Source organism: Oryx dammah, unplaced genomic scaffold (genome assembly GCF_014754425.2).
Source record: "Oryx dammah isolate SB20612 unplaced genomic scaffold, SCBI_Odam_1.1 HiC_scaffold_18, whole genome shotgun sequence".
In the NCBI taxonomy this organism is placed as follows: domain Eukaryota; kingdom Metazoa; phylum Chordata; class Mammalia; order Artiodactyla; family Bovidae; genus Oryx; species Oryx dammah.
Genome location: NW_024070202.1, coordinates 111,856,593 through 111,872,146, shown reverse-complemented (window position 1 = coordinate 111,872,146; position 15,554 = coordinate 111,856,593). Strand labels below are relative to the sequence as shown.

The following is a 15,554-nucleotide window of genomic DNA, read 5'->3' as shown; positions in this document are numbered from 1 at the left end:
GCCTCCACTGCGGACGCCCCACGCAGGCCAGCCCTTGGGCTCCCCGGTTGGCGGGCTGCTCGAGGCACGTGGGAACACAAGAACCTCCTGGAAGGACAGCAAGTAAATCAACTGAGCCCGGCGAAGGCTGCCCTAGGTCTGCGAGCAGGGTCCCGCCCCCCCAGCCAGAGGCAGCTCCCCATTGGCCGGACCAGGAAACCCCGCCCCCGGGCAATCCCAGAGCCCAGCCCCATTGGCCGGCCCGGAGGCCCCGCCCCTGCGGCGTGAGCCCTAATGTAGCTCCCGGGGTCCTGCTGAGCAGTTCGCTCTCGTCGGGGGCGGAGACTTCCCACATCGCCGCTGACTCCCCAAGAGCAGGAACCAGATGACGGTGCACTCATTTGAGTCCAGCATATTTACTGAGCAATAATGCAGCCAAGGTTCCGCCACCGTCACAGTTCTTAAGGGCCTTTAACACCAGAACCCCAACTTCTGCTTTGTGAAAGAGGCACCTGAGACCCAGAGCTGAGTCTGGGGTCAAACCAGGTTCCATCCTTCCAGGTCACGCAGTCTCCATTGATTCATTTTAGTGTAAAGAAAGGTCCTTTGAACACCTATTGAGTGTCATTCAAACTCGCAGGGCCTAGCCTGGAGCCTGGCACACTGAGTGCTTTGGAAGAAGGGGGAGCACCAGTGCAGAGCGATCACGCCTTCGGTCTGAGTCTCTATTTACATAGGGGATTAAGCATTAGAAAGGCCTAGAAGCTCTGAGCCCTGAGGCATCCCCAAGGAAACACCTGAGACTAACTCTGTAGCTGAGGGTTAAGCTCTCATCAGCTACACCAGCACCACATCCTGGGCAGTTGCTGACAGCCCAGTCGGGACTGTGGGGCCTCTGGCAAGGGCTGGAGGATGCAAGAGCAGACAAACAGAATCTATGGCAGGCCTGGCTGAGCTGTCGACGTGTATACTCTGTCCCAGAAATGAAAGCAGTGTCTCCATCTGCTCCCAACTCTGCTCAGGACTTTAGGAGAGGTAGGGAAGATCAGAGAGGGGCAACATGAAGTGGTACAGCTAGGGACCCAGGCACCTGGAAGCAGGCTTGAACACTGGACACTCCACACAGTGCCAGACAAATAAGACAACAATCAAAACAGCTGAGGACCCGTGACTGCAGCTTCAAAATCAGCCAAACCAAGGGCTGGTCTCTAGGTAGCACCCAAAGAGGTGTGATTTAAGAGGCACAAGAAGCTAGCTGCCATCAGGACGTCTCCTTGAGGCCTGATGCTAATGTCCAAACCACCTGTCTGAACCTCTTTGCTTTGGTAAAAGTTTGTTTCACTGAGGTACTGAAGGCACCTGCGGGATACAGCCGAAAGGGAAAGTCTCATCTCACTCTGCACCCGAAGGACCTTCCACTCACTCCGGGAAAATAAAGGTCCTTCTTGAGTGATTCTGAGTGGAAAAAGGGCTGGAGATGAAGGGGGCCCTGAAAGTGAAAGGAAGGTCAAAACTAGGCTGCCTGTGGTTCTGTTGACTCCTAATCTATCATGACCGTGACTAATCTAAGGTGGAGGATGCACGTGGGTCACCTTCGACTTATAAGGAACGTGAGGCTGGTGGTGGCTAAAAGTTTCACCTAGCTCTCTTGGCCTAACTCTGCCATGAGCCCCAAGTTCTAGAAGATACTCCATCCTTTAACGTGACAAGTCAGGCCTGGCAAACCCACAGTCCAAGCTGGGTCACCAGCCTCCCTCTGAGTAGGACCTTTCCCCAGGGGAAGGACTTCCTGGGCCCATGGTACCCCTGACACCCCCCCCCCCAGGTATCAGGTGGGGTCCATGGAGCATGAACACCCATGAACACTGAGACCCTGGGGGAAATGTCATCCTCCAGGCTTTAGTTCCCCCCAGTCTCAGCTGATTACTAGACTTAATCACGGATGCGAACACCCACTGAGGAAAGAACGGGAAATACTGGGGATCACTCTGGGCCAAGCACACACATCTAGGAAGACACGTGGTTTCCAGGGCAGCAGCCGAGGCACCACCATCAGCAGGCATCCCCAGCTGGTCTGGACAGTGCCTCTGCCATCCCCACACAAGGAGGCGGCAGGCTAATTCCTGTCCCTCAGGAGATCTTGGTCCCCTTTACAACCACACACAATACTTACAAAAGCACTTAGAAAAACTATGAAAAAAGAAGTTTCAAAATAATAGTAACAAATTCAAATTTCCAGCGCCTATTCTTCAGGCTTTCTGTCCACTCTGCTGTTTGTCTTGTTGACGGAGAAACCCCAGGCCCTCAATGTCCCTATCACCCTGGCTCTCGTGTCCCTCCATGCTACTAGTCAAAGGCCCCCACCAAAGTGTGGACTCCCCTAAGCCTTAATGGAGCCGTTATAAGTCAGGAATGTAAAGGCAGCAAAAAGTGACAAGGAACTGAGGCATCTGGTCACCCCTATACACTCTGTCACCATAAAGGCCACTGCTCCCCATTTGAATAAAGGTGGGGGGGGGGCGGGACTCTCTCCTGAGCCATCCCAGAAGAAGGAACCAGCGTCAGGCACGAGTGGAAAAGCTCCGTAGGGGAGGGGAAGAGAAGGTCCTGCCCGGGATGACACTGCAGGCTCCTGCTGGTCAGCCCTCCTCCGAGCGGCTGGGCCGGGGCCGGGGCAGGCTCCCCAGGACGGCAGGGGGCCCGGGGCAGAGCGGGCCCACCTGGCCCCGGGCGTGCGTCTGCATGTGCATCGCTAGGTGGTGGTTGCGGTTGAAGGCCCGGCCGCACTGAGGACACCGGTAGGGCCGCTCGCCTGTGTGGATGCGCTGGTGCCGGAAGAGGTCGGAGGGCCGGCGGAAGGCCTTGCCGCAGTAGGGGCAGGCGGGCCAGCCCTGGCTGTTGCCCGTGTGCAGGCGCTGGTGCAGCAGCAGGCTCTTCCGCTGCTGGAAGAAGCGCAGGCACTCGCTGCAGTGGTACACCTTGGCTGTCGCCGGCCTCCGCCCCACGAAGGGCCGGCGGCCCTCGCGCTCCTCGGGGAGCCAGCGGATGACCGGGCCGGGCACCACCACCTCCCCCGGCTCCAGTGCCGAGTGCGCGTCCCCCAACCCGGTGGGCGAGCCGCCCCGGGCCTCCCGGTGCTCCTCCTCCACGTGGCTCCGCTGGTGAATGGTCAGGTTGATCTTCAGGCGGAAGCTCTGGCCGCAGTCAGGGCAGGGGAAGGCCCGCTCCCGCCGACGCGGGAGGACGCGGGGCGGCTGGGCCCCGGCCCCTGTGGGCCGGGGGTCACCCGCTCGCGCCCGGGGGACGCCCCCCACACGAAGCCTGCCAGAACCCCCGGTCCTGCTCCTGGGCCCTTTGGGGATTCCACACGCGACCCGGCTTGGGGACGCCCCAGGGAAGGGCGGCTCTGGCGTCATCTCGTCCTCGGATGGTGCTTCCGTCTTGATGACCACAGCATCAGCCCCTGGCAAATGGAGTCTGCGTTGATCTCAGGGCGGGCCACCCCCCCGCCGCCCCCCGCAAGCCAGGATCCGGACACACCAGCCCGGCTCACACCGCCTTCCCTGAGCCCCTGCTCGAGTTCTCACGCCTGGGGCAGGGAAACCACGCTGCAAAACCAGGAGCCCGGGCCAGGGCTCAGACCAGGGGACACAGATGGATGGAAAATGAAGAGGAGACAAAGACAGGCCCATATCCTCAACCCTGAGACACGCTGGCCTCACGGGACCCTCCAAAGTTCTGAAGACTTTAGCTCTGATCTATGACAATGAGCCCTGCGGACCTCACGGCCCCTAGACTGCAAGAGGCTTCATGCCTGGAGCTGGGGGGTGACTGCCGGCTCAGAGCTACTGGGCCACGTGACAAATCCACACCAACTGTCCACCGCCTGCCCCGCGGTGCGCTCTCAGGTGACAGACTCTGAAGCAGGACTGGGGCAGTGAAGGGTGGTCTCAGCCCCAGCTCGCAGGGGTCGCCATGGCCAGGGAGGCAGGCCCTGGCCTCAGGCCTGCCTGGAGCCCTGTGTTCTCCCACATCCTCCATCTGCTGCTCCTCTGGCTTCCTCTGGAGCCAGCCCCCAACCACACTCTTCTCTGACCGACCCCCACCCCCAGACCAGCATCCGCCAGCCTTACCTGCCAGACCACAGAGTCGGCTCCCCGGTGACAGCGAACCTGGCCCCCCTGCCTATGAGAACGAATACCTCCACCCTCAAGAGGCAACTTCCAAGGTTCAGGACAGGAGTGATTCCATGGTCGCTGAAGCCTGAGCTTAAACCACAAGCTGGGAGACCACTGAGGATGAGAGCTGTGAACTGGTGAGCCCCCAGGGCAGCACCCGACAGCAAGACTGCAGGTTCTCTGCTCACGGCTCACCTAGGAGTCCTCACAGATAGCTCATGGCAGAACCTCATTTCTACGTTAGAAACGACCCACTGTTTTTAACTTAGTCCTCCAGCTACTGAATCATTAAGAGTCTAAGAATCATTTAAACTTTGAGGTAAAAAACCTTGTTGCACTGAATAGGCTGCCACAGTATCCTCGGGCTTAGGAACCAGCGAGGGTCTCAGGCCCTCTTCTCTGAAGAGGCAAGGCTGCCAGGTCTCTTCATCTGAGCCCACCCACAACCCCAAGGGGGACCCAGATCACACACGTGCCTCCCCCAAAGCCGGAACCCGGGTGGAATGGGGGCAGGCTGGATCCCTTTCTATTGGGCCAGAATAGGCAATAATCGCTTTACTTTTTCCTGCTTATCAAGGTGTAAGGCCGGTTCACAGAATATGCACAGACTCTCAGCAGGAAGAACTAATTTCAATCACAGGCCTCCATACTCAAACTGTAAGACGTAAGAGGCGGTCCAGCTGGGCTGTGTCACAGGGCAGCCGTGAGGCAGCCTCCGCCACCTGACTGCCCACTGGCAGCTTGCGGCTTGTCTGCAAGCAGCACCTTCCCAGCCAGAGCAGACGGCAACAGGGAAAAACTGGACCACAGGTGACCGGGGTCCTCAGAGCCCCAGGAAGTAATTCTTGGGGGTGAGGGAGGCGCCCTCCAGAGGAAAGCCCTCCCCAGGTCCATCATGCAAGCCCGCCCCCACTCCCAGAAGGCCCCTGAGGTCTCCCGAGGCTCCGCTGAGGCCATGGGGCCTGCTCCCTTCACTCACCTGGCCCCAAGCTGGGCAGGATGTCCTTGGGAGGGCAGGTTGGTGACTCCCCATCTGAAGAGTCTTCCTCCCGTTTAACTGAAGACAAAATGCTGACGCCAGCTGGGGCCCCTGTGAGAAAGAGTCCCATGAAGGCCTTCCCGGCCGCTGGCCCCAGGAGACACAGCCATCCCTCAGCAGGCCCAGGACATGCTCCAGCTCCCGGGCCCAGGAAGAGGAAGCGCCATGTTCTGTCCCAAGGGTAGTGGCTCCCCACCTCCAGCGCCCCAACCTCTGCCTCAGAGGTGAGAGAGGTGCGGCAAAGGCCATACCCCCAGCTCCCACACAGGTGGTGCTAACACCTGGCCCCAAGCTTCGGGAGGTCACCCTGATGGGCCTCAAAAGGACAGAGGGTTTGGGGAGGCCCCAGGGCCCAGCGCCAGAGCAGGGACAATAAGAAGGTCTAGTCCTCTGACACACTGGCTGGGAAGGACGGACACAGGGAATGGGGGGGGTGTCACCCACATTCAGAGGGGCCCATAGCCAGTGGGGAAGAAGCACAGAAGTAAACGGATAGAAAGCAACCCAGAGACTGAATGGTCAGGCTGGCAGGGAGGGGGATCACCAAGTTAGCAAAAGAGCAGTCTGGAGACCAAAAAACAAGGCTCTGGGTTATCTGCTAGGCGCTCTCTGGATTATAAGCCGTTTTTGTGACAGGACGGGCAAGAATGTTCCTTTAAAGAAAAGCACAGAACACTGGGAGGGGTGACTGGAGCCACAGAGCCCCCAGAGACCTTCCGAAGGAGGACACTCACCGAGGGCCGCACAGGCTGGCACCGTGCCAGACACAAGTCGCACTGCTCTGCTGACCTGATGGTCCTCACTCCCTGAAGAGGCCCCACACCCCCCTCCTGTGCCCTTCTTCACTCTAGCCAAACTGGTGTATCTGGCCCCCAACATACCTGAGGAACTCACACCTTTGCTCAGACTGTGTTCCCCTGCCGAAGATACCCTATGTTCCCAGCAAAATCCACCTCTAAGACCCGGCTCGGGGCCCGTTTCCTGGGAAGCCTGTCCGGCGCAGAGCAGCCTGGCCCGCCCCCAGCCGTCTCTCCCACCCTCGAGCTGCAGCGCCTCTTCTCAGTTCCGCTTGTCGGGCCCCGTTGGCACAGCTGCCCAGCGGCCCTCACTCACCAGGGCCCGGTTCCGGCGGGATCACCCTTGCTTCCCAGTCTCGCTGGTGCTCCAGGGCCTGACCTTCTTTCGGCTCCTCCTGGGCAGGGCTGACTGGGCTGGGGATCTGCTCTGGGTATGGAGGAAGGCCTGGGGAATGCAAATCAGAGACACTAAGGGCGACACAGAGGTCTCCCAGGACGCTGGGGAGCAGCTGCCTGCAGTCACCTGGCCATAGGGTATGACAATGAAGTGAACCTCACTGATCGTCTAGGAACTAGATTCCAGGCTAAAGAGAAAAAGAAACGGTACATATAGTATGTTACGGTATCTGACAGTACCATGACACACAGGACCAAAGATCTGGCTTTTTTTAGGGAGTCCTGGCTCGAGACAGTTTAACAGCAGTTCCCAATCCCAAGTCCTCCAGCAGGCTGGTGTATAAGATCCCCTGCGGAGCACCCCCAAGATTCCCCTCAGTTAGTTCTGAGTGGGCCTAGGAACTTTGCATTTTTTAAAAAAGTTTCTGAGTGGAAGAGACATGAATATTTCACAGAATGAAAAATTAAAATGGCCCATAAACAAATAAAACTATACCAGTACCATAGCCAGACAGACACTACAAGAAAATTACAGACCAATATTCTTTATGAACATTGATGCAAAAACCCTGAACAAGATGCCAGCAACCTGAATTGGACAGCATGGTAAAAAGATTAAATAGCATAACCAAGTGGAAATTTATTCCTGGAATGCAAGGATGGTTCAACATGTGAAACTAGATCAATGGAATACACCACATTGAAAATGATGGGGAGAAAAAAAAAATAAACATGATTATCTCAGTTAATGCAAAAAAAGTATCTGACAAAATTCAATACCCTTTTATGAAAAAAAAATCACTCCAAAAATTAAGAATAGAAGGAAACTACCTCAATATAATAGTCTTAATAAGACAGAAATTCAAACAATATGCTATGACATAGATGAACCTTGATGATGTTATGCTAAGTGAAATAAGCCAGTCATACAAACACAAATACTTTATGATTCCACTTACATGAAGCACTTACTTAGAGAACTCAAGTTCAAACGGACAGAAAGGAGAATTGTGGTTGCCAGGGGCTGACAAAGGGGGAGAGTTATTGTTTGATGGAGCAGAATTCCAGTCTGATGAGACGAAAGGAGTAAGAGATGAATGTTGGTGACGGCTGCACAACATGTGAATGTATTTAGCATCACTGAACTGTACACTTACAGTCAATATGGTCAATCTTATGTTACACGTATTTGATTAAAGTAAGAAAAAAAATAAAGTGCTGATACACAGTACAATACAGATGAACCTTGAAAACATTATAAATGAAAGAAGACAGACGTGGAAGATCATGTATTATATGATTCTACTTACAGGAAATGTCCAGAATCAGCAAATCTATAGAATCAAAAAGCAAATTTGTTGTTGCTAGGACTAGGGGCTTGGAAGGGGTTCAAGTGATAGCTGAAAGATACAGGGCTTGTTTCTGAGGTGACAAAAAATGTTATAAAATTGACTATGGCTGCACTTATCTATGAATATTCTGGGAGCCACTGAAAGTGAAAGTGAAAGGGGGCTTCCCTCATAGTTCAGTTGGTAAAGAATCCACCTGCGATGCAGGAGACCCCGGTTCGATTCCTGCGTCAGGAAGATCCACTGGAGAAGGGATAGGCTACCCACGCTAGTATTCTTGGGCTTCCCTAGTAGCTCACATGGTAAAGAATCCACCTGCAATGCTGGAAACTTGGGTTCAGTCCCTGGGATGGGAAGATCCCTTGGAGAAGGGAAAGGCTACCCGCTCCAGTATTCTGGCCTGGAGAATTCAAGTCAGATGCGACTTTCCCTTTCCCTGAACTGTATGCTTTAAATAGGTGAACTGTATAGTCTGTGAATTATTTCTAAAAAAATCTATTTTTTTTAAACTACACTGAAATATGGAGAAGGCAATGGCACCCCGCTCCAGTACTCTTGCCTGGAAAATCCCATGGACGGAGGAGCCTGGTGGGCTGCAGTCCATGGGATCGCAAAGAGTCGGACACGACTGAGCGACTTCACTTTCACTTTTCACTTTCATGCACTGGAGAAGGAAATGGCAACCCACTCCAGTGTTCTTGCCTGGAGAATCCCAGGGACGGGGGAGCCTGGTGGGCTGTGCCGTCTGTGGGGTCGCACAGTCGGACACGACTGAAGCAACTTAGCAGCAGCAGCAGCAGCACACTGAAATATTCCTTACCTATCACGCAGACTAAAATCCTGAGTCTGACCACATTCCCTAGTGGCAAGGGTGTGGGGAAAGAGGCCCTCTTTCACAACACTGATGGGAATGTAAACGATACATCCTGTGTGTCTGAATGCCATTGAAGTTACATCAAAATGACCTATAGGTCAACTTGAAGGGGTTCCCAAGAGCCAAGGATGGGACAACATAAGCATGAAAATAATGGTTGCAAAGGACTGCATGTATAAAACATTCACCTACAAAGTTATAATAATAAAAAAACGAAGAAAGAAAAGCCCAAGTATTGGCCACAGTTGGAGACTTCTAAGGAAGCAACTCTTCATTCCGAAAATTGATGACAAGAAATATTTAAGCAGCTAACCTGCCTTTTCTGTACAGACTATATTTCAAGGTAATTAAAAGAGCTGGTTAGGGAAATTATTCTTTATACAAGAATTTCAGCTACTAGGTGCTGATGCCCGCATGCCCAGTCATGTCTGACTCTTTGTGACCCCCTGGAATGTAGTCTGCTCAGCTCCTCTGTCCATGGAATTTTCCAGGCAAGAATGCTGAAGTGCGTTGCCATTTCCTCCTTCAGGGTATCTTCCTGACACAGAGATTGAACTTGCGTCTCTTGCACCTTCTGCATTGGCAGGTGGATTCTTTACCACTGCACCACCTGGGAAGCCCTCAGTTCAGTTCAGTCACTCAGTCGTCTCTGACTCTCTGCGACCCCGTGGACTGCAGCAGGCCAGGGCACCTAATAGGGAAGCCCTATTAGGCGCCAAAGTAATGACCAAATTTCACCATTTTACAACCCCTAATTCAGTAATGAATCCAGGCAAGTCTTCAATGGCCATTAAACTCCTTAGGTGAAAAGTTGATCCTTCTATTTTATAATAGAAGGATAAAGCTGATAATCACAAAAAGAAAGGCAACCAAGTAAGACCTGAAACTATAGTAGACTCCTAGTAGAAAACACAGGCGGTAAGCTCCTTGACATCAGTTTTGGCAAAGATTTTTTGGGGATTCAATATAAAAAAAGGGACACCAAACTAAATATAAACAAGGGGAAATACACCAAACTAAAAAGCTTCTACACAGAAAGGGAACCATCAACAAAATGAAAATGCAACCTATTGAATGAAAGAAAATATTTGCAAATCATTCACCTGATAAGAGGTTAAGATCCAAAATACATAAAGAACTCACACAACTCAATAGCAAAACAAAAATTCAATTAACATTTGAAGATCTGAGTATCTGAACAGACATTTCCCAAAGAAGATGTACAGATGGGCAGTAGGCACATGAAAAGATGCTAAACATCACTAACCATCAAGGAAACGCAAATCAAAACCACAATGAGACATTACCTTACATGTCAGAATAGCTATTTTCAAAAAGACAAGAAACGACAAGGATGTGGAGAAAAGGAAAACTTTGTGCTCTGTTGTTGGGAATGTAAAATGTCTCAGCAACAAGGGAAAACAGTATAGGAATTCTTCAAAAAATTAAAAATAGAACTACCATAAGATCCAGCGATGTAGGTATTTTTCCAAACAAAACAAAAACTAACTCAAAAAGATATCTGCACACCAACGTTCACTGCACACTGTGGCATTATTTACATAGCTAAAATACGAAAATAACTTGAGGGTACCGATAGATGAATGGATAAAGAAAGTGTGGTGTGTATCTATGTGTGTCTATGTATGTATATATATACAGATATACATATAATGGAATATTATTCAGCCATAAAAAAGAATGAAATCCTGTCATTTGCACAACAAACTTTAGGGTATTTTGCTAAGTGAAATAAGTCAGACAGAGAAAGCGATCTCACTCATACATGGAATCTATTAAAAACAAACAAAGATGGAGTAGGAAATGGTAACCCATTCCAGTATTCTTGCCTGGAAAATTCCATGGACAGAGGAGCTTGGCAAGCTACAGTCCATGGGATCGCAAAGAGTCAGCCAGGACCGAGCACATCAGCACATACCATGAACCAAAATGGTTGTTTTCTTTTCTATTCCTACCAGAAGAGTTTGGGACTTCCAATTCTTCCATATCCTTGCCAATATGTTTAGTCTTTTAAAATTTTTGACCTTTTTAATAAATGTATAGCAGTAGGAGAAAAAACAAAAAAAAACAAACAAAGAGGGCCTTCCCTGGTGGTCCAGTGGTCAAGAATCTGCCTGCCAATGCAGGAGGCACAAAGACATACGGGAAGTACCCCTGGTCCAGAAAGATCCCACATGCCACAGAGCAACTAAGGCCCTGCATCACAACTACTGAGGCAGCACTCTATAGAGTCTGTGAGCTGCAACTACCGAGCCCACCTGCCCCGACTACTGCACCCATGCACCCTAGAGCCCTGCTCTGACATAAGAGAAACCACTTCATTGGGAAGCCCACCAGCGGAAACTAGAGAGCAGCCCCCTCTTGCTGCAACTAGAGAAAGCCCGCATGCAGGAGCAAAGACCCAGCGAAGCCAAAACTTAATAAAAAATCTTTAAACAACAAACAAAAACAAGATCACAGATACAGAGAATAGATTGGGCGGTGCCAGAGGTGAGGGGCAGGGGGTAGGTAAAATGGGTGAAGGCAGCCAGAGCATGGCCTACCCTGAGATAAGGGGCCTGTGCTCCTTCCTGGCCTCGCAGTGTGGGATGTGCAGAAGGGCGGGGACACGCATGGACTGTCCCCAGCCCCGGCCACGCCCCCACTCACCTGCACCTGGCCTCCTGGGGCACGCTTCCTCTCTCTCGTTCCCTTCCTCCTGGCCCCACGGGCCTTCAGGACAAGGCTCCTCTCCTCTCTCCATCCTGGTGAGGATGTCCGGTTTGGAGATGGCATAATCTGTGTGCAGAGTAGAGAGAGAGCTGGGTCAAGACTGGACACCCGTCAGCCAGGTGCCCAGAGATGCAGCGACACCTGGAGGAACAGAAGCCAAAGCTGAGACACAGCCTGCAGGAGGCCCATCTGTGGGCAGGGGCCCAGAGCATCATCTAGACAGCCTTACCCAGGGAGACCAGCATCTCGTAGTTGCCCCTCATCACGTGCTTGTACAGCTCCTTCTGCCACTCGTCCAGCTTGCCCCACTCCGGCTCAGAGAAATACACGGCCACGTCATCAAAGGTCACGGGCACCTGGAACCACAGGGTCATCAGGCTCACCTGCACACCGACGGGCAGGGGCGGCGGGTTGTCCCACCCCTGGTGCCCAGGGCTTACCTTGGGGGCCTCGCCCTTGCTGCCCGGGGGCAGCCGCAGGATCCAGAAGTTCCTGTTCCTCAGCAGGTTCTCCACGTTCTCCAGCCGCCTCTGCAGCAGCCCATACTCCTGCAGCAGGGTCCCCAGCACGGCCCACTTGCCCTCCAGCTGGTTCCCGAACTCCGCAGCCGTCTTCTCGCAGTCGGCCAGCTTCTTCTCAGCTGTCCCCGTCCGACCCTCCAGAGTCAGCAGGCGGGTCAGGCAGGAATCCACCTTCTTTTCCAAGGCCTGGATGGCGGCCACCACCGTCCACAGTGTGATCTCCGTGGAGTAGAGGTAGGAATTCTTCTCAGCGGCTGGCTGGGGTGATGGAGAAGGAGTCGAAGGCCTTTCATCCCCAGTTAGTGTGTCCCTCTCTGGAGCCTGTCCAGCAAGAGCAAGGGAAGATATGATCACAATTATCCAGTGAGATGTCCCTCAAAGAGAAACCTCAGAATGGCACCTTCCCGGGTGAAGCCCCACCTGGGATCCTGAGGACCCAGCAGGAAGTGGAGGAGAGGGAGGAGCAGGGTGGGTATCCATCTTCAAGGACAGGCTAGACCAGGGTGTTAGCACAGGCTAGACCAGGGTGTTAGCACGTGGGAATCAGGAGGAAAAGCATCTGTCACCTAGCTCAGGTGACTTCCCTTCCTGGTCTTGGTCTCCTCCTCCGACACGCAGAAGCTCGGTGGCAGTGGTACTACTCACAAGCTGGCTGAGCTCTGCAAAGCTTGTTATGCATTTCAACTCCAACCCCACATCTGTAAAATGGCGTAATAATAATACCTACGTGATGGGATTGTGAGAATTGATACTGTCGTAGTAAACACTTAACATGATGATGTCCAATGTGGCAAACAATAAACGTGAGCCCTGTGTTGTTGACAACGAGGAGGATGTTGAGCTGACGGTGGGTCCAACTCAGGGGTGCGGTAAGTCGTTCACATGGCCTTTCTGCTCCACCCTGTTCATTACATTGTCCTTCAATGTCTTGGAGGCTTCCCTGATAGTTCAGTTGGTAAAGAATCTGCCTACAATGCAGGAGACCCGCATTGATCTGATTTGATTCCTGGGTCAGGAAGACCCACTGGAGGAGGGCATGGCAACCCACCTCAGTCTTCTTGGGCTTCCCTTGTGGCTCCACTGGTAGAGAATCTGCCCACAGTGCGGGAGACCTGAGTTTGATCCCTGGGTTGGGAAGATCCCCTGAAGAAGGGAATGGCTACCCACCAACTCAATGGACATGAGTTTGAGTAAGCTCCGGGAGTTGGTGACGGACAGGGAAGCCTGGTGTGCTGCAGTCCATGGGGTCACAAAGAGTCGGACACGATTAAGCAACTGAAGTGAACTCAACGTCTTGGAAAAGAGCTTCTGAAGTACCTCAGCTGACCTCAGGGCCTGATGACCAGGCCTCAGCCCAGTTCGTCTTGCTAAAAGCCTTGCTGGACAGAGGGACCACTTCACCCCTTCACTGTACTCATCCCCATGGTCAGATCACCATCAAGTCCTATCTGTGCATCTTCTAAAACTATCTCAAGTCCACCCTTTTCTCTCCTACTCTGCCACGATTAGTCCAAGCCCCAGTCACCTTTGCCCGGAACCGTTGCTACTCTGCCCAGTTGGTTTCTCCAGTTCACCCTTCTTCCCTCGCAATCAATTTTCCACAAGCTGACCAGTAATCTTTTAAATACAGACTAGAGCATTTTAGTCCCCTGACTGATAGCTTCCTGGTGTACTCAGAATAAAATCGAAACGTCTTATCATATCCCAGCCTACCTCGTTGACTTTATATCCTCCTGGGTACTAACTACAGGCCAGCTCCCCTAGCCTCTTGGGATTCTTGATGTACCTGGCTCTCTCCTCTCCCTTTGCCTGAGCGCTTCCCTCACCCCTCTTTACGCTCGGCTCCCTCTTCTTTAAGACTCCAGCTTAAACACTGCCTCACCGAGACCTTCACCAAGGACCCATCTAAACTAGGCCCCCTGCTGGCCCTTCCTGATATGGCTCGTGTTGTTCCCCATGAGAACCTAAGATCCACGAGGACATCAGCTCCATGAAGGTATGCATTATTCACTGCTGTATTCCCAGCTTCTAAAAGAGTGCCTCATTCATAGCAGATGCTCAGTAAATGCCTACTGAGCGAATGACTAAACAAACACAGTCATTCAATAACAATGACTAAACACCTGTCAACAGTACAATGGGGATGCAGAAAAAAATTACGCAGTTCTTCCTCGTGCTGGAGAAAAGTTATGTACCTAGACAGTCAAATTAACAGTGTGATACCAGGGGCTAATGAAAGTTGAGGGCAAGTCTATCCTGCTGGGTGAATGTTTTGGGGATCTCCGGTTGCTGCAAGAGAGCAGAAGGAGAGAGCCGGATGAGAAGGGCCAGGAAAAGTGCTGAGAAAGTGGTCCTGGGCTAAGTGGGAGCTGAAGACGACACCTGTAGCCCCAGGGAAAGGCCTTGCTGGGGGCTTCCCCCAGGGAGCAGGGCTGTAAGTCCCAAGAAAGCCCATCCTCTTTTTCACCCTTGCACTCAGAGAGCCCTTAAAAAAAAACACACACACACCAAACTCACCAAAGAGGAAAGAAAAAGAAAGTAAAAGTGAAGTCACGTCTGACTCTCTGTGAGGCCATGGACTGTAGCCTACCAGGCTCCCTGACTCAGGGCTTGAACCCAGGTCTCCCAAATTGTAGGCAGACACTTTACCATCTGAGCCACCAGGGAAGTCCTCCTTAAGGAAAGAAAGGTTCCTCCTTAAAAAGTATCCAAAATAATCAGCATCTAGAAAAATCAAGACTTCAAAAACCTTGTTATGATGTATTAATAATGGTAGATACGGGTTGATGTCGCAGTGGTAAAGAACCTGCCTGCCAACGCAGGAAACCCAAGAGAGGCTGGCCCGGATCCCTGCATCAGGAAGAGCCCCTGGAGAAGGAAATGGCAACCCACTCCAGTATTCTCGCCTGGAGAACCCCATGGACAGAGGAGCCTGGTGGGCTACAGTCCACCGGGTCACAAAGAGTCCGAGACGACTGAGAGACTCAGCACCCGTGCACAGTGGATTGAGCTCTTCACAAATGTTTTTCTACTATGTCCAAAAAAAAAAAAAAGGCTAAAAGGTTATTTTCTCCAAACTGGACACACTGTATATTATCAACCAACATTCCAGTATCTGCTAATCTTTCATGAACCACAACAAAAAACAAAAACACCCGCCTACAATCCCTGGGGCAAACAGCACTCAACATCTCTTTGCTGTCAGCGCACGTGTGCACCCGAGAGGGGACCCAACTCCGGAGCCCTCGGTGGGCGTCAGGCTCTGGCCTCGACTCGGTGTGCAACTTTGGGCGCGTCCCGCGCCCCTCCCCGCCAGCCTCAGACCTCGGTCGTCAGAACCGATGGGGCCGGGGTGCCCGTCCACCCCCTCACCCCGCCCCACCCCCCGGCCTGTCTCCGGGCCGCCGGGCCTCCAGGCCTCCAGTGAGACAATGGACGGGAGGAGACCGCCACTCGGTTCCAAGACGAGGGCTTGTCATCTTAAGTGTGATCGCAAAGTCCGGCCGCTCCCCCGACGTCGGGGCCGCCCACCCGCCGCGCACGGCCTGGCGTTTGGGCCGCCCAAGGCCCAGCCGGGACGAGGGCAGCCGGGCGGCCCGAGCGGGCCGGACGCGCGGGCGCGGGGCGGAGGCGGCGGAGAGGAGGCCGCGCCGCGGGCCGCCGCCCGACCGAGACCCTCGCGGGTCCA

The 15,554-nt window shown here is 52.9% G+C and overlaps 1 protein-coding gene across 1 annotated transcript in view; it reads right to left on the bottom strand.

Moving 5' to 3' along the window:
• Positions 1 to 375: 375 nt before the first annotated feature.
• Positions 376 to 15,554, bottom strand: part of ZNF783 (zinc finger family member 783) — a 15,932-nt gene continuing 753 nt past the window's right edge. The window contains exons 2-8 of the mRNA XM_040259923.1: positions 15,249 to 15,542; positions 11,786 to 12,240; positions 11,575 to 11,701; positions 11,283 to 11,411; positions 6,310 to 6,438; positions 5,137 to 5,247; positions 376 to 3,442 (exon numbers count right to left, since the gene is read on the bottom strand). Of these exons, the coding sequence (XP_040115857.1) occupies positions 2,619 to 3,442; positions 5,137 to 5,247; positions 6,310 to 6,438; positions 11,283 to 11,411; positions 11,575 to 11,701; positions 11,786 to 12,240; positions 15,249 to 15,542 (2,069 nt within the window). The 3' untranslated portion in view covers positions 376 to 2,618. The remainder of the gene's footprint in view (positions 3,443 to 5,136; positions 5,248 to 6,309; positions 6,439 to 11,282; positions 11,412 to 11,574; positions 11,702 to 11,785; positions 12,241 to 15,248; positions 15,543 to 15,554) is intronic.